This window comes from Monodon monoceros, unplaced genomic scaffold (assembly GCF_005190385.1).
Source record: "Monodon monoceros isolate NGI ecotype Baffin Bay Population unplaced genomic scaffold, NGI_Narwhal_1 Super_Scaffold_6, whole genome shotgun sequence".
Taxonomy (NCBI): domain Eukaryota; kingdom Metazoa; phylum Chordata; class Mammalia; order Artiodactyla; family Monodontidae; genus Monodon; species Monodon monoceros.
In genome coordinates, this window is record NW_021703783.1 from 62,188,205 (window position 1) to 62,205,594 (window position 17,390).

General features: G+C 36.4%; 1 protein-coding gene across 5 annotated transcripts in view; it reads right to left on the reverse strand.

Annotated features, from left to right (window-relative positions):
* The window catches only part of PPP1R12A (protein phosphatase 1 regulatory subunit 12A), a 148,941-nt gene that overhangs the window by 75,664 nt on the left and 55,887 nt on the right, over positions 1-17,390 (reverse strand). For all 5 annotated transcript variants that reach the window (XM_029205988.1, XM_029205986.1, XM_029205991.1 and 2 more), the window contains exon 2: positions 15,682-15,812. In XM_029205988.1, the coding sequence (XP_029061821.1) occupies positions 15,682-15,812 (131 nt within the window). The remainder of the gene's footprint in view (positions 1-15,681; positions 15,813-17,390) is intronic.

Consider the following 17,390-nt stretch of genomic DNA (forward strand, 5'->3'; position numbering starts at 1 on the left):
ATTAGGAGGAATTTGCTTTTTTAATTTTATTTTTTAGCCATACTGTGCGGCATGTAGGATCTCAGTTCCCGGACCAGGGATCAAACCCGCGTCACCTGCAGTGGAATTGTAAAGTCTTAACCACTGGACCACCAGGGAAGTCCCACATTAGGAGGGATTTGTATTAGTTGGGGTTTTCGTGGGGGTGGGGATTTTTTTGTTATCCTAGTTTTCTGCAGCAAGTTTATTTTGTGTATGTATATTAGACCACAAAAATGGCTACCATGCCATTTTGTAGCCTGGTATTTTTACAATTAATAATATGTTATAAACATTTCTCCTTGTGCAAAACAATTTTTATGATCTTCACGGGGACTTCTACAAACAGAAGTCATATTTGAATTGAAGAAACTTTTTCTGTTTCACAGTTTTAAAAAATGTAATATAAAACTAATGAAGAACATTTATATACTACAAATAAATAAATAAATGAATCTGGAGCCAAAAAAAAAAAAGATATTATTGGAGTAGAACCTGTGCTATGCTCCAGGGGAATATGTAGGTATTCTGCTAGGCAAAATCTCAAACAATCAGAGATATTTACATAAAACCACGTATATTTTGCTTAGGTATTAGAAATCATTCACAGGATGTAAAGACAGAATAAAAGGAAGACCTCAGAGTGGCTGCAGTGCTAGCAGAAGGAAGCAGAGTCTCAAGGAAATAACAGGTCAAAGCCAAAATGAGACAATCCAAAGATTTATATAAACAGGAAGGATGTTAAGAGAAACTAACAAGAGTAAAGTTCCGAAAACTGCTGGCAGGAAGTAGGGCCTGGAGCAATCCCTGAGCCAAAAGTTTAGGTATAAATATGTATGCATACAATTCACAAACCTCTCCATGACTCAAGAACTATTATTTGCAAATGTAAATAAAATAAATAAATAAAACCCCATGGCATTAATTCTTATTTACCATGAATAATCTCAAAAAACCATTCAAAGGTTGGTTGGGTGAAAAAAAGCATAAACATTTAAATTCTGCGGACTTTGGGTTTGGTTCCCACCTCTGTTTCTTGACAGCTGTGTGATATTCATCAACTTAAAACATTTGAAACCTAGCTTATAGGTAACTTACAGGGCTGTGTTATGTTTAAATGAGTTAATGTCTAAAAATAAAATTAAATTCTATCTGTTATCACATCATGTAAAATCATCACACTTAGAAAGCAATATTTAAGATAATGTGAAACAAAATACAGGCTATCTGGAATACCAGAAACTCACTTTGTGGAACCCTTGGAGATACTGAAAACAGATGGTCAGATTTCCTTCAGAACAAAAACGGCTGGGGTATTAAAAGCAGCTCATGGGACTGCTGATTAGGAAAAATACACTATATTTACTGTAAGATTTCTTTGGGGGGGGGGGAACTATGAAGATTTCACACAGGAGTCCCAAACTGAAAGTCAGAATATTAGGCTGTTTTTCAGATGGGTAACTTTTTTGAATGCTTCAGGGTTTAAAAAAAAAAAAAGGGGGGGGGCAGGCTTTTATTTGCTTAACAATGGTTAATGATGTCCTTAAGCAATACAAAAGAGGTCAACATAGGAGATGCCACCTATTGAATGATGAAAATCGTTATAAATTACTTAAGTGAAAAATGGTAAACTGCCAGGTTTACTGAGATTTATAATAACCTACAGCTTGGAGTCAATAAATAATTTTGGATAATTAATAAACCTCAAATTCAAGACATGATCCAAATGGATTTCTACAAAATTATTTGCATATGTGTGAATTTAAAAATCTAATAAAAGGTGTAAAACTTGTTAACCAAATTATCGGGTGCAACTTGGATGTGGTATATTAGATGGATAGGATTCTATCTGGGTTAGAATGATTCAATGTTAACTGAATTCAGCAGACAAATTTGACAGTCTCATAATTATCTTGGATTCTGAGTTTTGTCAAAAGCCAAACCACAGAAGAGACTGAGGAGGAGAAATAGTTCATTTTAAAAATTTGATGTTTTAATTAAAGCCCTTGTCTTTAAATTAGAAGCTAATGAGAACATAGTAATCAAAGAGACAAAGAAATTTCATCAGCAAGAGCTGAATATATTTAGTGTTCAAACTTAATGTACATTGTTTTATTTACTGTAGAAAAACTAGTATCAAGTTGTTTTAACCAATACATGGATTTTTCATGTATTCAATACATGAATTTTTAAAATTCGAAACGTCAGTGCAGCCTTAAAAAAGAAGTTCTGTCATACAGGTGAATCTCAAGGCCATTATGGCAAGCAAAATAAGCCAGTCACAAAAGGCCAAATGCTATATGACTCCACTCATATGAAGTGTCTGAAGTTGTCAAAATCATAAAAACAGCAAATAGAAAGGTGGTTACCAAGGGCTAGGGGAGTGGGGAGGGGAAATTAGTGTTTACCAGGTAGTTTTAGTAGCACAAGATGAAAAATCCTAGAGATCTGCTGCAAAACAATGTGAATATGGTTAACACTATTAAACCATACACTTTAAAGTGGCCAAGATGATATATTTAATATTATGTTTTTACCACAATAAAAAAAAACCCCACAAAGTCAGAAAACCACTGAAATAGTTGTTTCTTGAAAATTCAAATGAATTACTCAAAGCCATCCAATGAGACAGAAATTATGAAAACTAAGCTACCTGAACTTTTCAAAGATGGGTAAGAGAACATTGTACTATTAACTTCAAAAATAAATGCAGACTTCCTTGGTGGCACAGTGGTTAAGAATCTGCCTGCCAATGCAGGGGACACAGGTTTGATCCCTGGCCCAGGAATATCCCACATGCCGCGGCGCAACTAAGCCCGTGTGCCACAACTACTGAGCCTGTACCCTAGAGCCCATGAGCCACAACTACTTAGCCTGCGTGCCATAACTACTGAAGCCCACACACCTACACAGGCCGTGCTCCGCAACAAGAGAAGCCACCGCAATGAGAAGCTTGCGTACTGCAACAAAGAGTAGCCCCACTCGCCACAACTAGAGAAAGCCCACATGCAGCAACAAAGACCCAAAGCAGCCAAAAATAAATACATTAATTAAATATATTAAAATATATATTAAAATAAGTAAATGAATGCTATTTTCTTTTGGAAGCCTCTGAGCAACATAAAATCAGTGTAAATAACCTTATGCATCTTTAGTGGGAATGCACTTTCCTATTTCATATTTGAAGTTCTATATCACAATAAAAAACAGTTGAAAGTAACTATAACAGTAAGAATCCAAACAAAAGTTCTGACCTGGAACTTTTGAAAGTTTTCTTTAAAATAACAGTTCTTTCCTTCAGCACCTGACAAATGTTGCGCCACTTCCTTCTGGTCTCCATGTTTCTGATGAGAAGTCTGCTTTAATGCAATGCCCCCTGCCCCAATGTTATAGTAGTTCCTTTCTCATTGCCTTCAAGATTTTTACTTTGTCTTTTGTTTTCAGAACTGCTTTGGTTTATCCTGTTTGGAATCTGCTAAACTTCTGGAATCTGTAGGTTTATATCTTTTGCCAAGTTTGAGTAAGTTTTTAGCCATCATTTATTATTTCTTTAAATACTTTTCCAGCCATGCCCTCTTTCTCTTCTTCTGGGACTCCAATGGCAAAAATGTTAGCTCTCTGGTATACTCCCACAGGCCCCTGAGGCTCTGTTCATTTTATTTTAGTCTATTTTCTCTCTGTTGCCCAGATTTGGTAATTTCTGTTGTTCTGTTTTTCAGCTCACCAATTCTTTCTTCTATCCCCTCCATTCTGCTGCTGAGTCTATCTGCTATTGATTTTGGTTACTGGATTTTTCAGTTCCAAAATTCCCATTTGGTTCCCCTTCATATCTTCTATTTCTTTGCAGACTTTTTTTGGCTGAGACTTTTTTTCATTTGTTTGAAGCATACTTGTAATTGGTTGTTGAAGCATTTCTGTGATAGCCACTCTATAATCTCTGTCAAATAATTTTAAGATTAATATCTCTGTAATCTTAATGCTGGTCCCTATTTTTTTTTTTTTTTTTTTTTTTGCGGTACGCGGGCCTCTCACTGTTGTGGTCTCTCCCGTTGCGGAGCACAGGATCTGGACACGCAGGCTCAGCGGCCATGGCTCACGGGCCCAGCCACTCCGCGGCATGTGGGATTCTCCCGGACCAGGGCACGAACCCATGTCCCCTGCATCGGCAGGCAGACTCTCAACCACTGCACCACCAGGGAAGCCCCCTATTGTCTTTTTCATTCAATTTGAGATGTTCCTTGATATGACAACTGATTTTCAATTGAAACTGGAACACTCTGGGCATTATATTATGAGACTCTAGATTGTGCTTAAATCTTCTATGTTAGCTGACTATATTTGGCCCTGCTCTAGCAGAAAAGATGGGGAGATGCCATCTCATTATTACAAGGTAGGGGTAGAAGTTCAGGTTCCCCACTCAGCCACCATTGACACTAGCGATGCAACAGCTCCTTGTTACTTCTGACTCCTCACCAAGCCTTCACTGATACCTCCCTGGCTAAGGAGGCTATGGGTGCCTCACTACTACACCCTATGTGGCCTCCACTGACACCATAAGGGGAGAAAGAGTTAGGCCTCTTTACTGATGGGTGGTGGTGAAAGTATTTACTCTCTACCAGGCTTCTTCTGACTCCACCCCAGTGGGGAGGAGTAGGAGCTCCTTTTTACTGCCAGGTGGGGGTGTAAGTCCAGGCTTCCCACGTGGTCTCCAGTGCCAGTTAGGGTAGGGCTAGTTAACTATCCGATGGGGATGAAAATCTCGGCAGGTTCTGTATCTGGCCTAATCTGACATCATGACAGCAGAGGTGCTAGGATACCTCATGATAGCCTGGTAATGTTGGAAGTCTACGCTCCCTACCTGGCCTTTACTAGTGAGGGTATGGGTGGGACCAAGGTTTTTTTCTGCAGTGTTTGGCTGGAGTAGTATTTTTTTTTTTAAAGGTTTTAGGGTGCCCCTCTCCTAGTATTTGGCTAAAGAGGTTAGGGTTTTGTTGGGGCTTTTTTGGGGGGGCAGTGTGGGGCCATTGGTGCTTCTGGGTTATCAGCTTCCTCAGTTCCAAGTGTGGTATATCTGAGGCAAAGAGAAAAGCCAGAAACTTACTCCTGTCATTCTTTGGATCCTGAGATCCGTAGCTGTTCTGTCTTCTCTCTATCTTATAGAGTCTTTGTATATTTTATATATCATGTTCAGGGTTTTTAGTTGTATTCAGCAGGAGGAAAAACAGGAAAAACGTATCTATTCTATTTTCCAAGAAGCAGAAATTCTCATTTTTAATTGTCAGGAAATTGTAATGTTTATAACATTACCAATTTTAACCTTTTAAAAAATTTCATTTTGTCAAAATCCCACAGGTAGAAGTATTATTTTTATATATAAACCCTGTTACTAGTCCAGTAACATGGACTAATGTACCTTGCCAAATACTGTGCTAAATTTCTGACATCGTGGTTTCACAATTATGCTACAGATAAAATTAATTATGCCGATAGCAAAGACCAGGCTATTGTGTGTGAGAAAAATGAATCTATCTGTGAAAGTGGGCTCTATTTTCCAGTTATCTAGGCACCCGGATTGTCAAAACAAAACAAAACACAAAAACAAATTCAAAATGTGCAGAAGGATTTAAATTCCTCTCTTCTCTTTGCAAAACCACCTTTAAATACAGGAAATTCTGTAGGTTCTGTCTTCAGCATTTCTTATTTCTCTTAATTATTCCCCAGAGCAGTGACTATACTTCTTTGACCATGCACTAGCTCCTGAAAATGCATATTTATTTATTAAAATCAATTACATGCACTACTGTCTTACTTTATTACTGTACCTCCCAATTCCCAGAGGCAAAAATCCTACTCATTGTGTAATAATTCTAAGATATACATTTTCCCCAAATTTTAATATTGCTGAAATCTTCTACAATCTATTGACCTTACAATCAATGATGTCTCAGCAATGGACAATGGCCACGATATGGTTGTCATCATCTGTCTTCATGTAACCCCAGTCACAGCTATTCATATTGTTTTCAACTTCAACTGATTTATGTGCGTTCATACCTTTGATACCTTATTTACTGAGCTTAACTGTTACTTAAAATGTCTTCCTGGATGGTGTCTGAAACTTTTTGCTGATACCTTGTAGTAAGATCAAGAAAGCACCACGAACAACACTTGCAGAATGCTATCAGTGGCTTAGAAGAAAATCCCAAAGGCAACAATAAAACATTCTTAAGCAATGCTGCATCCAAGACACTACAATTAGATAAAGAATGATACTGTGTGTGTGGGGAAAAAAAACCCCAAGATGCTTAAAAACAAAAAACCACACACACTGTATTACAGGTTTTTTTTTTTAACCTTTTAAATTGATACATAAAATAATGACAATGTGTTACGACGATGGCATCTTAGATTTGATGAAATTCAGTTTACGCATTATAAACATACCCAAAGAAGTCCTGGCTTCCTATTGCACCTTTTTAATTGGCATCTCAAACTAGGCTTATTTAAATTCACATTCCACTACACTCGAATTTCCTCTGCTTCCCTCTATCTTGCTCTTTAATTCCTTAATACTAAAGTTAAAGGGCATCATTTTCTCAATTACAAAGGCTAGAAAGGGAGGCAGAATGGTGTAGTGTCTTAAAGTGCAGACTTGACAAGTTAGACTGTCTAGGTTCAAATCCTAGCTCTGCCAATTATCGTGTGATTTCTATGACTCAGTTTCCTCACCTATAAAATAAGAATTATAATACGGGCCAACCATCACTCATCCAAACCCAAATTTCAAAACTTTTCTTTTTTTAAAATAAATAAAGAAATAAGTAAATATTTATTTATTTATTTATTGCTGCATTGGGTCTTCGTTGCTGTGCGCGGGCTTTCTCTAGTTGCGGCGGGCAGGGGCTACTCTTCATTGCAGTGCATGGGCTTCTCACTGCAGTGGCTTCTCTTGTTGCGGAGCACAGGCTCTAGGCACGTTGGCTTCAGTAGTTGTGGCACACGGGCTCTAGAGCGCAGGCTCAGTAGTTGTGGCTCATGGGCTTAGTTGCTCCATGGCATGTGGGATCTTCCCAGACCAGGGCTCGAACCTGTGTCCCCTGCACCAGCAGGTGGATTACTAACCACTGCGCCTCCAGGGAAGCCCTCAAAACTTTTCATATTTTAGAAATACAATATTGTAGATTATGCAACACCCTTATTGCGTCTGAGGCAGTACTCCATAACCAAACATGTTAATATTTTTGCAAAAAATAAGTGGGGGAGAAACAAAGACTATAAATAGCCTCGTATCAGTTCAAGTCATGGTGAGTTGCCAAATGAGCCTACACCAAACTTACAATTTATTTTGTCATTTTTCAGAGTTTTGAGGGTTTGGAATTGTGCATCTGGGCCTGTGGGGTGGTGGCAGCAATATATTTTCATGTAATTGTTAGGATGACCAAAATTATGTATATTAAAGGACTTAGAGCAGTGACTGGCACACAGTAAGCACTCAATAAATGCTAGCTATTATCAGCATTATAACTACCTTTGATTTTTCCTCCCACCTTACTATCTAGATCCAGTGAATCACACCAAGCCTTATTAATTTTATTTTCCAAATTTCTTTCAGATCTGCCCCACTTCCAAGCTCACTGCCACTGCCCTGTCTCTAACTCCCTAATCCCTAATCTGTTCAAACTCCCTAATCAGTCAAGAATTGTCTTCTTAAAATACAGAGAAGGATCATCATGTTCCTAAAAACGCATCATCACTAAAGGTCAGTTAGCAAGGCATACAAATTCCTCTGTGCTGTAGTCTCAGTTCCCTCTTCCTGTCTTATCAGTTACTCTCTCCATATACCAGTAGTCTCAGTTCCCTCTTCCTGTCTTATCAGTTACTCTCTCCATATACCACTAACACTCCTCTCCTCAAAAAACGACGACTCCAGGGGGCTTCCCTGGTGGCGCAGTGGTTGAGAGTCTGCCTGCCGATGCAGGGGACACGGGTTTGTGCCCCGGTCTGGGAAGATCCCACATGCCGCGGAGCGGCTGGGCCCGTGAGCCATGGCCGCTGAGCCTGCGCGTCCGGATCCTGTGCTCCGCAACGGGAGAGGCCACAACAGTGAGAGGCCCGCGTACTGCAAAAAAAAAAAAAACAAACCAAAACAAAAAAACCAAAATACATAGTCTGCTTTACACTAACTATGTATCATTCTTGACAAGAAATATGTAAATAACCGAAATGCATGTATTTGCCAACTCTTCTTGGTGCTCAAATACCCACATATCAAAGTAAATAGGACAAATGACTACTTCACTCTCTCCTGCTCCTCTCATCTAGCTAGGTCTGCTCTAAGACCAAATGATCAGATGATAGTTTTCTTTATTAAATAATCCAGGAGAACCAAGAGCTTAGCTATTTTTCACTAAAAGTAGTGACCAAAGATAGAATCATGAATAACAACTACTAATTCAGCTAACTTTACTGATAACTAAATATATGCCATAGATTGTGCCAAGTGTCTTATAAACACTATCTCATCTAATCTTCACAATAATCTTATAGAATAGGGATAAGTGTTAACATTCCTATTTTAAAGATGAGGAAACAGAGGTTCAGAGAAGCTGGTAATTTGTCTAAAGTTAATAGCAATTAATTAGCAGAGTTAAGATTAAAATAGAGTTGTCTCATTTCTGAGCTTGATATTAGGAATATTGTAACGTTTCTCATAGGCATGGTGGTGCAATTTATATAGTTCTTAAATTGGTAGGAATTTCTGATTCTTTTACCAAAAATAACACCATTATTGAATTCCAGGCAGAGGAATCAGCAGGTGCAGACTATGAAGCAAGATGCTTAATTTGTTTAAAGGCTCAGCAAGGGGACCAGTTTGGCTAACAAAGAGAGCCTGGAGAATGTGGAGAAAATGACAACAGAGAGGTAACAGAGGGTCAAACCACAGCCTGTAGGCCACCAGAACTCCGGTTTCTAAATGCATTATAAACCCACTGGAGGGTGAAGGGCTTTGAATTAAAATGTGATGTTATTCCACTTGCAATACTTTAAAAGGATCATTCTGGCTGCTGTGCAGAAAACAGATGGGGGAAGGATGGTTATGGTTAGAATGACTCCAACTGCAATAATTTCAGTGAAGAACAGTGTCCAGGATCAGGGAGAAATGAAAGAGGTGACGAAACAGTTAGATACTGGATATATTCTAAAGGATAAGCCAAGAGAAATCTTGAGGATTCTGTTGTATGTTTATGAAATAAAGGTTATAGTGAAGAAGAAAAGCCATGCCATAAATAAGCCACCACAAATATTTTTAAAAATTATATCCTTAAATAGCTGATTCTTTAATGATCAAATAACAAAGCTAATGAAACTTTTTCCATGCTGTAAATAAGACCATGAAGATGTCACTGAATGTCACTACCAGTATATTATAATGATATGAAATCTTCAGCAATGTCTTCAAAACTACTCCAAACGTGAAGAAAAATATGTTAAATGTACTAATTAATCAACATTCCATTCTATATATTATAAAACTACATAATGCTAGCCTAACACAGGGCTAATTTTCTCTGCTATTGAAAAAGTTTAATACAAACACTAAAGCTACTCAAGATAAAAGCATTCCTTAAACATCTGTGGCAGAAGGCTAAAAAAGAAATGTAGTGACAAAATTTAAAAGAGACAAAAGAGATTATAACCACATCAATAACCAAAGTGTTAATAAAACAAATCATTTAAGTTTTATTATTCAAATACAAAATTTTTTTTTATTCTTATAAGTCATAGGAATTTTTGTTTATGTGAAAAATAAAGACAATGCCAAGGCTAAAGTTACAGTCATTCAAATAAATAACATTCACTGGTCCATCAAGAAGGACAAGCTGAATAAACTACAATGACACTGCACAGTAGAGTACTAAATACTACACCTGAAGAGAACAATGAGAAATAGCTCTATAACCCACTATATAGTGGTCTCCAGGATAGACTGTTAAGTGAAAAAAGAAAACTGGAGAAATAGTGTATGATAGTCTTTCATTTATCTGCAAAGAGGGAATAATACTTACATTAAAACACAAACTGGGATAAAATATAAAATTTTAAAATGTTACCCATAGGAAATAGGGTGGTAGAGTAGGGACTGCCGTTAGAACCTGGTATTTTATGTAAATTATAAAACAAAATTAAACTAAACAAAAAACAAACTTAAACAATGAACTTAATGGTATATCTAGTTAGTGGCATAACCACACAGAAAAGAATTATTCCAAGTGACTTCAGCACACACAGTAATTTGATGGTATATTCCAAGTGGGATACTATAAGGACAAAAAGAAATGTCACCCCCCTCATCCCTGCCAAAAAAACGAAAACAAAACCCCAAACTTCAAACTGCTTTCAGTAATCATTATTATTGTGGTACTGTTATAAGCAATCTAATGTATATGTAATATATGATGAAGCAAATTAGTATTATGTGTTATTTTAATTCTACAGTTCTTGGCAACAAAGTAGGGGAGAAAGGAAATATTGATACAAGATAGAAGAGGTTAAAGAAAGACACCCTGATGCTGAATTTGAATTTGAAAGAATGATCAATGCAGCAGCAATGAGCACTTCTAGCACCCATTACAAGGAACAGGTTTCCTTAGAGAAATGGCAATTCTAGACCCAGGGCAGGAAATATAAAAGATGAGTCTGGAACATTTTTATACTACTAAAGAGCAAGGAAGCTTTTAAAGGTCACTTTATTTGGTCATGTCCCAAGGTCTCAGAAGCCAACATGAAGAGACTCTTGTAGACCAAAGATGGTACAATTTGCTAATCAATAAGGGCAATAACTGCAATGGATTGAAATACATCAAGTACATTTAAATGCATGTGCTCAAGTTATTTAGATCTCAAAAAAATCTATTAGTCCTTTTTGAAGGTAACTAGTAAACCAACTCATTATTTTAAAAATCAGTATATGCAGGGAAAGAATAAAGAATATATCCTGTTTTCCTATAAAACTTGTACAAGGGGTAACCAAATAGTAGATATGAGGCAGTTTCCTTTACAAAAATATTTCAGCTAATAAAAAAGAAAGACAAAGTTTAAATGCTGCCATCGTAAAACTCCTGTCTTCATCTAATTATTTCTTCATCTCATTATTCTTTTATCTATTATTTCTTTATTTTATTTGTTATTATTTCTTGGTTATTGAAAGTCAAGTCAGAGGACTTGGTTTTCAATGTTTTGCACATAATTTAAATATATAATTCAGTTATACTTAATGGCTAGAGTTATAATTAACCGATCGTTATAGACTGGAACAATAAATTGAATACATAATTTCTTGGGCTCCATAATCATTCTAGTATGTCCAGAAGTCATAGTTCTAGTATGTCCAATTTTACTTCTAGTCCATAGCCCAATGACATTCAACTACAACTTTTAGGGAAGAATACCTTGATGTGACAGTGAGAATTTTATACTGCCTATATTAGTTTGCTAGTATTACCATAACAAAATACCATAGACAAAGTGGCTTAAACAATAGAAATTTATTTTCTCATAGTTCTAGAGGCTGGAAGACCAAGATCAGGGTGTTGGCATGTTTGGTTTCTTCTGAGGCCTCTCTCCTTGGCTTACAGATGGCCACCTTCTAACAGTGTCCTTACGTTGTCTTTTCTCTCTGTGTGCAAGACCCTGGTGCCACTTTTTGTGTCCAAATTTCCTCTTATAAAGATACAGTAAGATTGGATTAGGGCCCACCCTAAGGGCCTCATTTTAATTTAATCATCTCCATCTATACAGTCACATTCCAAGGTTCTGGGGCTTAGGCCTTCAACATATGAATTTTGTGGGGACATGATTCAGAGTGTAACACTGTCAGTTCAGCACCCCAAAGGAAGAGAATAATGTTAATGCGTACATTTCAATATCTGACCCATCAGTAAATAGTAAAACAATGCATATACTGACCATTAACACTATGCTCCCCAAACTCACTTCATTTATTCTTCCTCTAATCCACTCTGGTGAAGGGGCATTATTAAACAATCTCTCTTTTTGGTTTTCCCTAAGACTTCTACCTTATTCATAGCAGGGAGATGTTGAAAGTAATTATTTTGGTGAAAATGTGAGAAAATTGAGCCAGAATATGAAGAGCTATCATTCATCTATTCACTTGGCTTTTGCTAGGCTAGAGACAAGATGTGAAATTGTTAATTGTCTAGAAACTAAACTGCAACCTCACATTCTTTGTTCTACTGTCTCCAATAGAGGTCAAAAATTTAGAACTCGCTGTATCCTACCTAATCATCCACAAATCCTCATAGTGAACCATCTGTGCTTCACCATTTTGTTTCACCTCTCAGTTCAATAGGGTTGAATTAGTACTATTCTGTGCAAAATGTAGTTGGTAAAGAAGCATGTAAACAACTGATATGTTAGAGATGATGATGAATCAGCCAGGAACATTAGAAGGGTTTCTGGAAGAAGTGATTCTAACACAAACTGCTGAAGTCTGGTAGTAGCTGGTCAAGTAAAGAAATGAGGCAAATGAATCACTATGAGCAAAGACACAATGATATGAACCAGCAGGGAATGCTGGGGAACTGAAAGTAGTCTATATTGACAGAGTAAAAAATGTAGAAAGCAATATGAGAAACAAGAGCTAGGAAGAAGGCAGATCATTCCCATTTTATAAATAATATTAATCTACATTCTCTACAAAGGTAGAGAATGGCAGAACCAGGATTTGCAAACAAATTTAACTCCAAATACATCACTTAGCAGAGTGACCCCATGGTTTATAACTGTTGTCTCTACGTCATTATTAATAGGGCCTTCCTTTACCCTATAAATGCTCTGATTTGGGAGGTATCTTTCACCCTACCTCTTAAGCCACCATGCTATATGTTTTCTAGACCCAAGAAAACTAGGATTTTGGATTTCATTAACTTCTCTCACTCATTAGTGAAATTAATTACTGAAAGAGATAATGCTGGTGAAAATAATCATGCATTTAGAAGGGTTTTAGGCAATCATCACCTAACAAATAGCCCAGTATATACGAGAGTTGAACGGTCTTTTATAAAAATATTATCATTATTAAAAAAAAAGAATCTCAGAGGGCAGAAAGAGCAAAAAAGGAAAAGTCATCATTCTTTTAATTTTAATTTTGTTCAAAGAAACTATAAATTTAAATATAGTTGACCTTTGAGCAACATGAGGGTCAGGGGTGCTGACTTTCCCTGCAGTTAAAAATCTGTGAATAACTTATAGTTGGCCCTCCACATAAGCAGACCCCCTGTACCTGTGGTTCCTCAGTATTCCTGGTTCCACAACAGCGGATTCAACCAACTGCAGATCACGTAGTACTGAAGTATTTACTGTTCAAAAAAATCCATGTGTAAGTGGAACCACGCAGTTCAAACCTGTGTTGTTCAAGGGTCAATTATACTTCAGTTATACCACAGCCATTAATGCCTATATAAAGGTAGTTAGATCAGCAAAACTATAGTCAACCTTGGTCAAAATAGGTCATTTTTGTTTGTATAAGTCCTATGAAACACATATTCCGTATCCCACCTTCCAAAAAGAAGAAAAGTTGTAGTTACTCTACTGAAACTATTAACACCTGCAACAGACTGCCCAACCCTCCTCACACTTATTTCCTGGCATTAAAGAAACTGAATATGCCAGATACTTGCTTCTCCCAGCAAAGACATGGGCAAATTACCAAGCCCAGGCCAACATAAGTCCCTTAAGGGGAAATCTGCTATAGTCAGAGGGCTCTCTAAGGAAGGTTTCCCTCCTTGACAGTCACAGAATATGGAGAAGATACTTTCCACTCCCCAACCACTTTTTATTTTGCTCTTGGATGTGCATATGTAAAAACACAATTCAGGAGTTGTGGCAATCATCTTGTAACCAGGAGGGGACAAGGCTAAGAATAAAGTCTATATTGGGGAAAGGCAGGAGAAGAAAACACCTGAAGACTCCAAGCCCTGATGACAGCACTGAGCAGCTTAATAAATAAACCTGAATGCCCTTCCTCTAAACTATGTATTATCCTGTACAACAAGTACCCTTTCTCTTTACGTCAGTTTAAGTTTGATACTGTTCCTTGCATCTAAAATCATCCCAACTGACACAATGGGTTGTTAATCAAGTCTACAAGAGGAAATTATTCAGGACAATTATTACTGTCTTTTCAAACTCAGAAGCATGAATTAGAAAGGAAACACAGGATTACACATCTGAAGAAAGAAGCTGGGTTTTCATTTTCCCAAAAAGATAAAAAAAAAAATGGTCAAAAGTTAATACATACTGAGTATTTCCTATGTGCCAGGAACTATACTTGGTGGGTTATCTCAGTTAACCCTCACAACAAACCTAGAAAATATTATTCCCATTCTACAGAGGAGAAAGCTGACGATTATAAAAGTTAAGCAACTTGCCCAAGGTCATACCCCTTGAGAGTGGTTGAGGAAGCCTTCATAATCCACATTAGTTGACTTAAGAACCTAAGTACCAAATATTTAAGGACAGCTGAAGATAAATGCACCTTAGCTATTTTTTTCTATGAAGATGAAATCCAAGCCCTTTGTTGAGCATGAAAAGAACAGAAAGGAATAAAGAGAACCACAATTAAAATTATGAATAACCACTGTTGATTTACAATGGCAAAAAGAATCCTTCATTTTACACATAAAGAAATCAAAGCCCAGAAAGAGGAAACAAATTATCAAAAGGTGTAGCACAGTCAGTGTTAGAGTCAAATAGCTCAGATTTTCTGATTCCCAGAGCACTTTTCATTTCACCAAACACTGCCTCTCCTTTAAACTGGTATACTGTATCTCCAATACACATGGGGGCTGGGGGGGGGGCAGGCAGTGTATGTGTGCATGAAATGTACAAAGAAATAAAACTATGAAGACTTACTAAGAGAGATTCACAGAGCAGGACTACCATATTTATTCAATATTTATTAGCTGATAAGCTTTGATGAGAGCAGATAGACAATAAAAATGTTTATGGTGCTGGATACACAGCAACAAGAAAAAATAATTTGATGAAAAAATTATTTTGTCAGGACATGTATACTTCCTTGTTAAATTTTTCAAGAATCAAATTTTCTCAGAAAGTACTCCCCTATTAAAGGTAGTTAAGAATACAATGACTATTTTTCACTAAATTTTCATGTTTTTAGAAAACAATCTTAATAAAAACTAAGCATAAATATACTGAATAATTGGAGAATTATGTATCATATTCTTTCTTTAGCAAAGTAACCTAATTCAGAATCGTTGTTAATTTCCCCTAACAATTCATGATTACATAGGGATATACTAGATTGCTAAATACTAACCTTGAATCATTTGACAATACATGTACTCAAAAGAAAAGGAGATGGGGCTGGAGAATGTGTACAATTACTCATATCAATTTAAAGTACCAAAAGTCAAAGATGGTAGGGAGACAAGAAGATGATCTCACACCAAGAGACAATATTTGGATTCCCATGATCTACTTATTCTCTTTCCTGGGAAGAATTATTTTTATGAATTAAGGTAATATAAGAGTTCACTCATTTATCTATAACAATAATTTCTATAAAATCTCAAGTCTCTAAATAGTATTTGGATAAAAACAAACACAGAACTAGCTTACTCTGCAATATCAAGATATCCACAAGAAGCAGCTGCATGTAGTGGTATCCAGCCTTCATTATCAGGTTGATTAATATTTGCTCCATTTTCTACCAGAAACTTCACCATATCAACATTGTCATCAATGCAAGCCTAAAAACAAAACAGAAAGCAGGATTAGAAAAATTTTGAATCAATACTCCCAACAACACATCAACAGAATAAAATTCCTATTTTGAAGCTTTTATAACATATTTTCTATAAGGTAGTCTCTTGCCATCTTGATTGTACTGCTATGAAGTAGGCCAATGGTACTACCTAAATTTTAATAGTCCTTGCTTAGATACCCATATAACAGTACTGTATGTGACTAGACTTTTTATGCCAACCCCATGAGGAAAACAAGTACATGTCAACATGGAAACAAGTACCAATAATATCCTCTATAGCAGTGGTTCCCAAACTGTGGTCTGTTCAGGGAGTGGGATCCCTTCAGGGAGATGACAAGGTCAAAACTCTTTTCAAAATAATACTAAGATGGTACTTCCCCTTTTCACTGTGTCGACATGTGCACTTGAGGATGCAAAAGCACTAGTGGTAAATATGTTTCTGTCTAAGAATAAATCAAGGCAGTGGCAAAAAAAACCAAAAAAAACACCCCACAGCACTTTACTGTCCTTGTATTCACCACTCTGCACTCACAGGTTTTTTTTCTTTCCCAAGCTATTTTTACTTATGAATGTCCTTGACAATGCAGTAAAAACTATAAATTTTATTAAATTTTGACTCTTCAATATACATCTTTTAAATACTCCGTGGAATAAGGAAGCATGCATAAAGCATTTCTTCCAAATATAATGACAGCCCTGAGGAAAAACACTTGTGCAATTAATTTGCAAGCCGATCTAGCCACTTTTTCCATGGAACATCATTTTTTAAAAAATTTTTTATTGGGGTATAGTTGATTTACAATGCTGTGTTAGTTTCAGGTGTACAGCAAAGTGAATCTGTTATACATATATCCACTCTTTTTTAAAAATTCTTTTCCCATATAGGCCATTATGGAATATATTTTTACTTAAATGGCAAACTATAGTTAGTCTAACTTGGATGTTGGCAGAAATTTTCTTGAAAATGAACAAAGTCTGTCAAAAAAACTAACAGTATTTGTTGCCAATGATAAAATTCAAGATTTCAGGAGTAAATGAATTAGTTATTTTAATTAAAAAATGCCATTTATATAACATGGGTAAAGTATTGCTTTAATTCATTTAAAAATGAATTAATGAATATATAGAGTCCTCTGTTTTACCCTCTAGTACTGTAAATATTAATATATACAACCCACAGAAACAAAGCTCTTTGAAGTCCTTCATAATTTTTAAGAGTATAAAGGGGTCCTAAGATGAAAAATTTTGAGGACCGCAGCCTATAGTAAATAAGAAGGGAACTTTTTTCAATGCTTACTTTGTGCCAAGTAGTATGATTGGTGCTTTATCTATTTTACTGATTTGTATATATTATCCTCACAAAATCCCTCATGAGAATGGGAATTTTGCTGTATCCCCAGCACCTTTTACCATTCTTTGCATGTGGTAGGGGCTCAATAAATGAATAAATGAACAAGAAAGCTAAGATTCAAAGAGATCAAGTAGCCTGAATAAGCCACAGAGATGGGAAATGATAGAGCTGAGATTCTATCACAGATGTTCAGATTCCAAAAAATAAGCT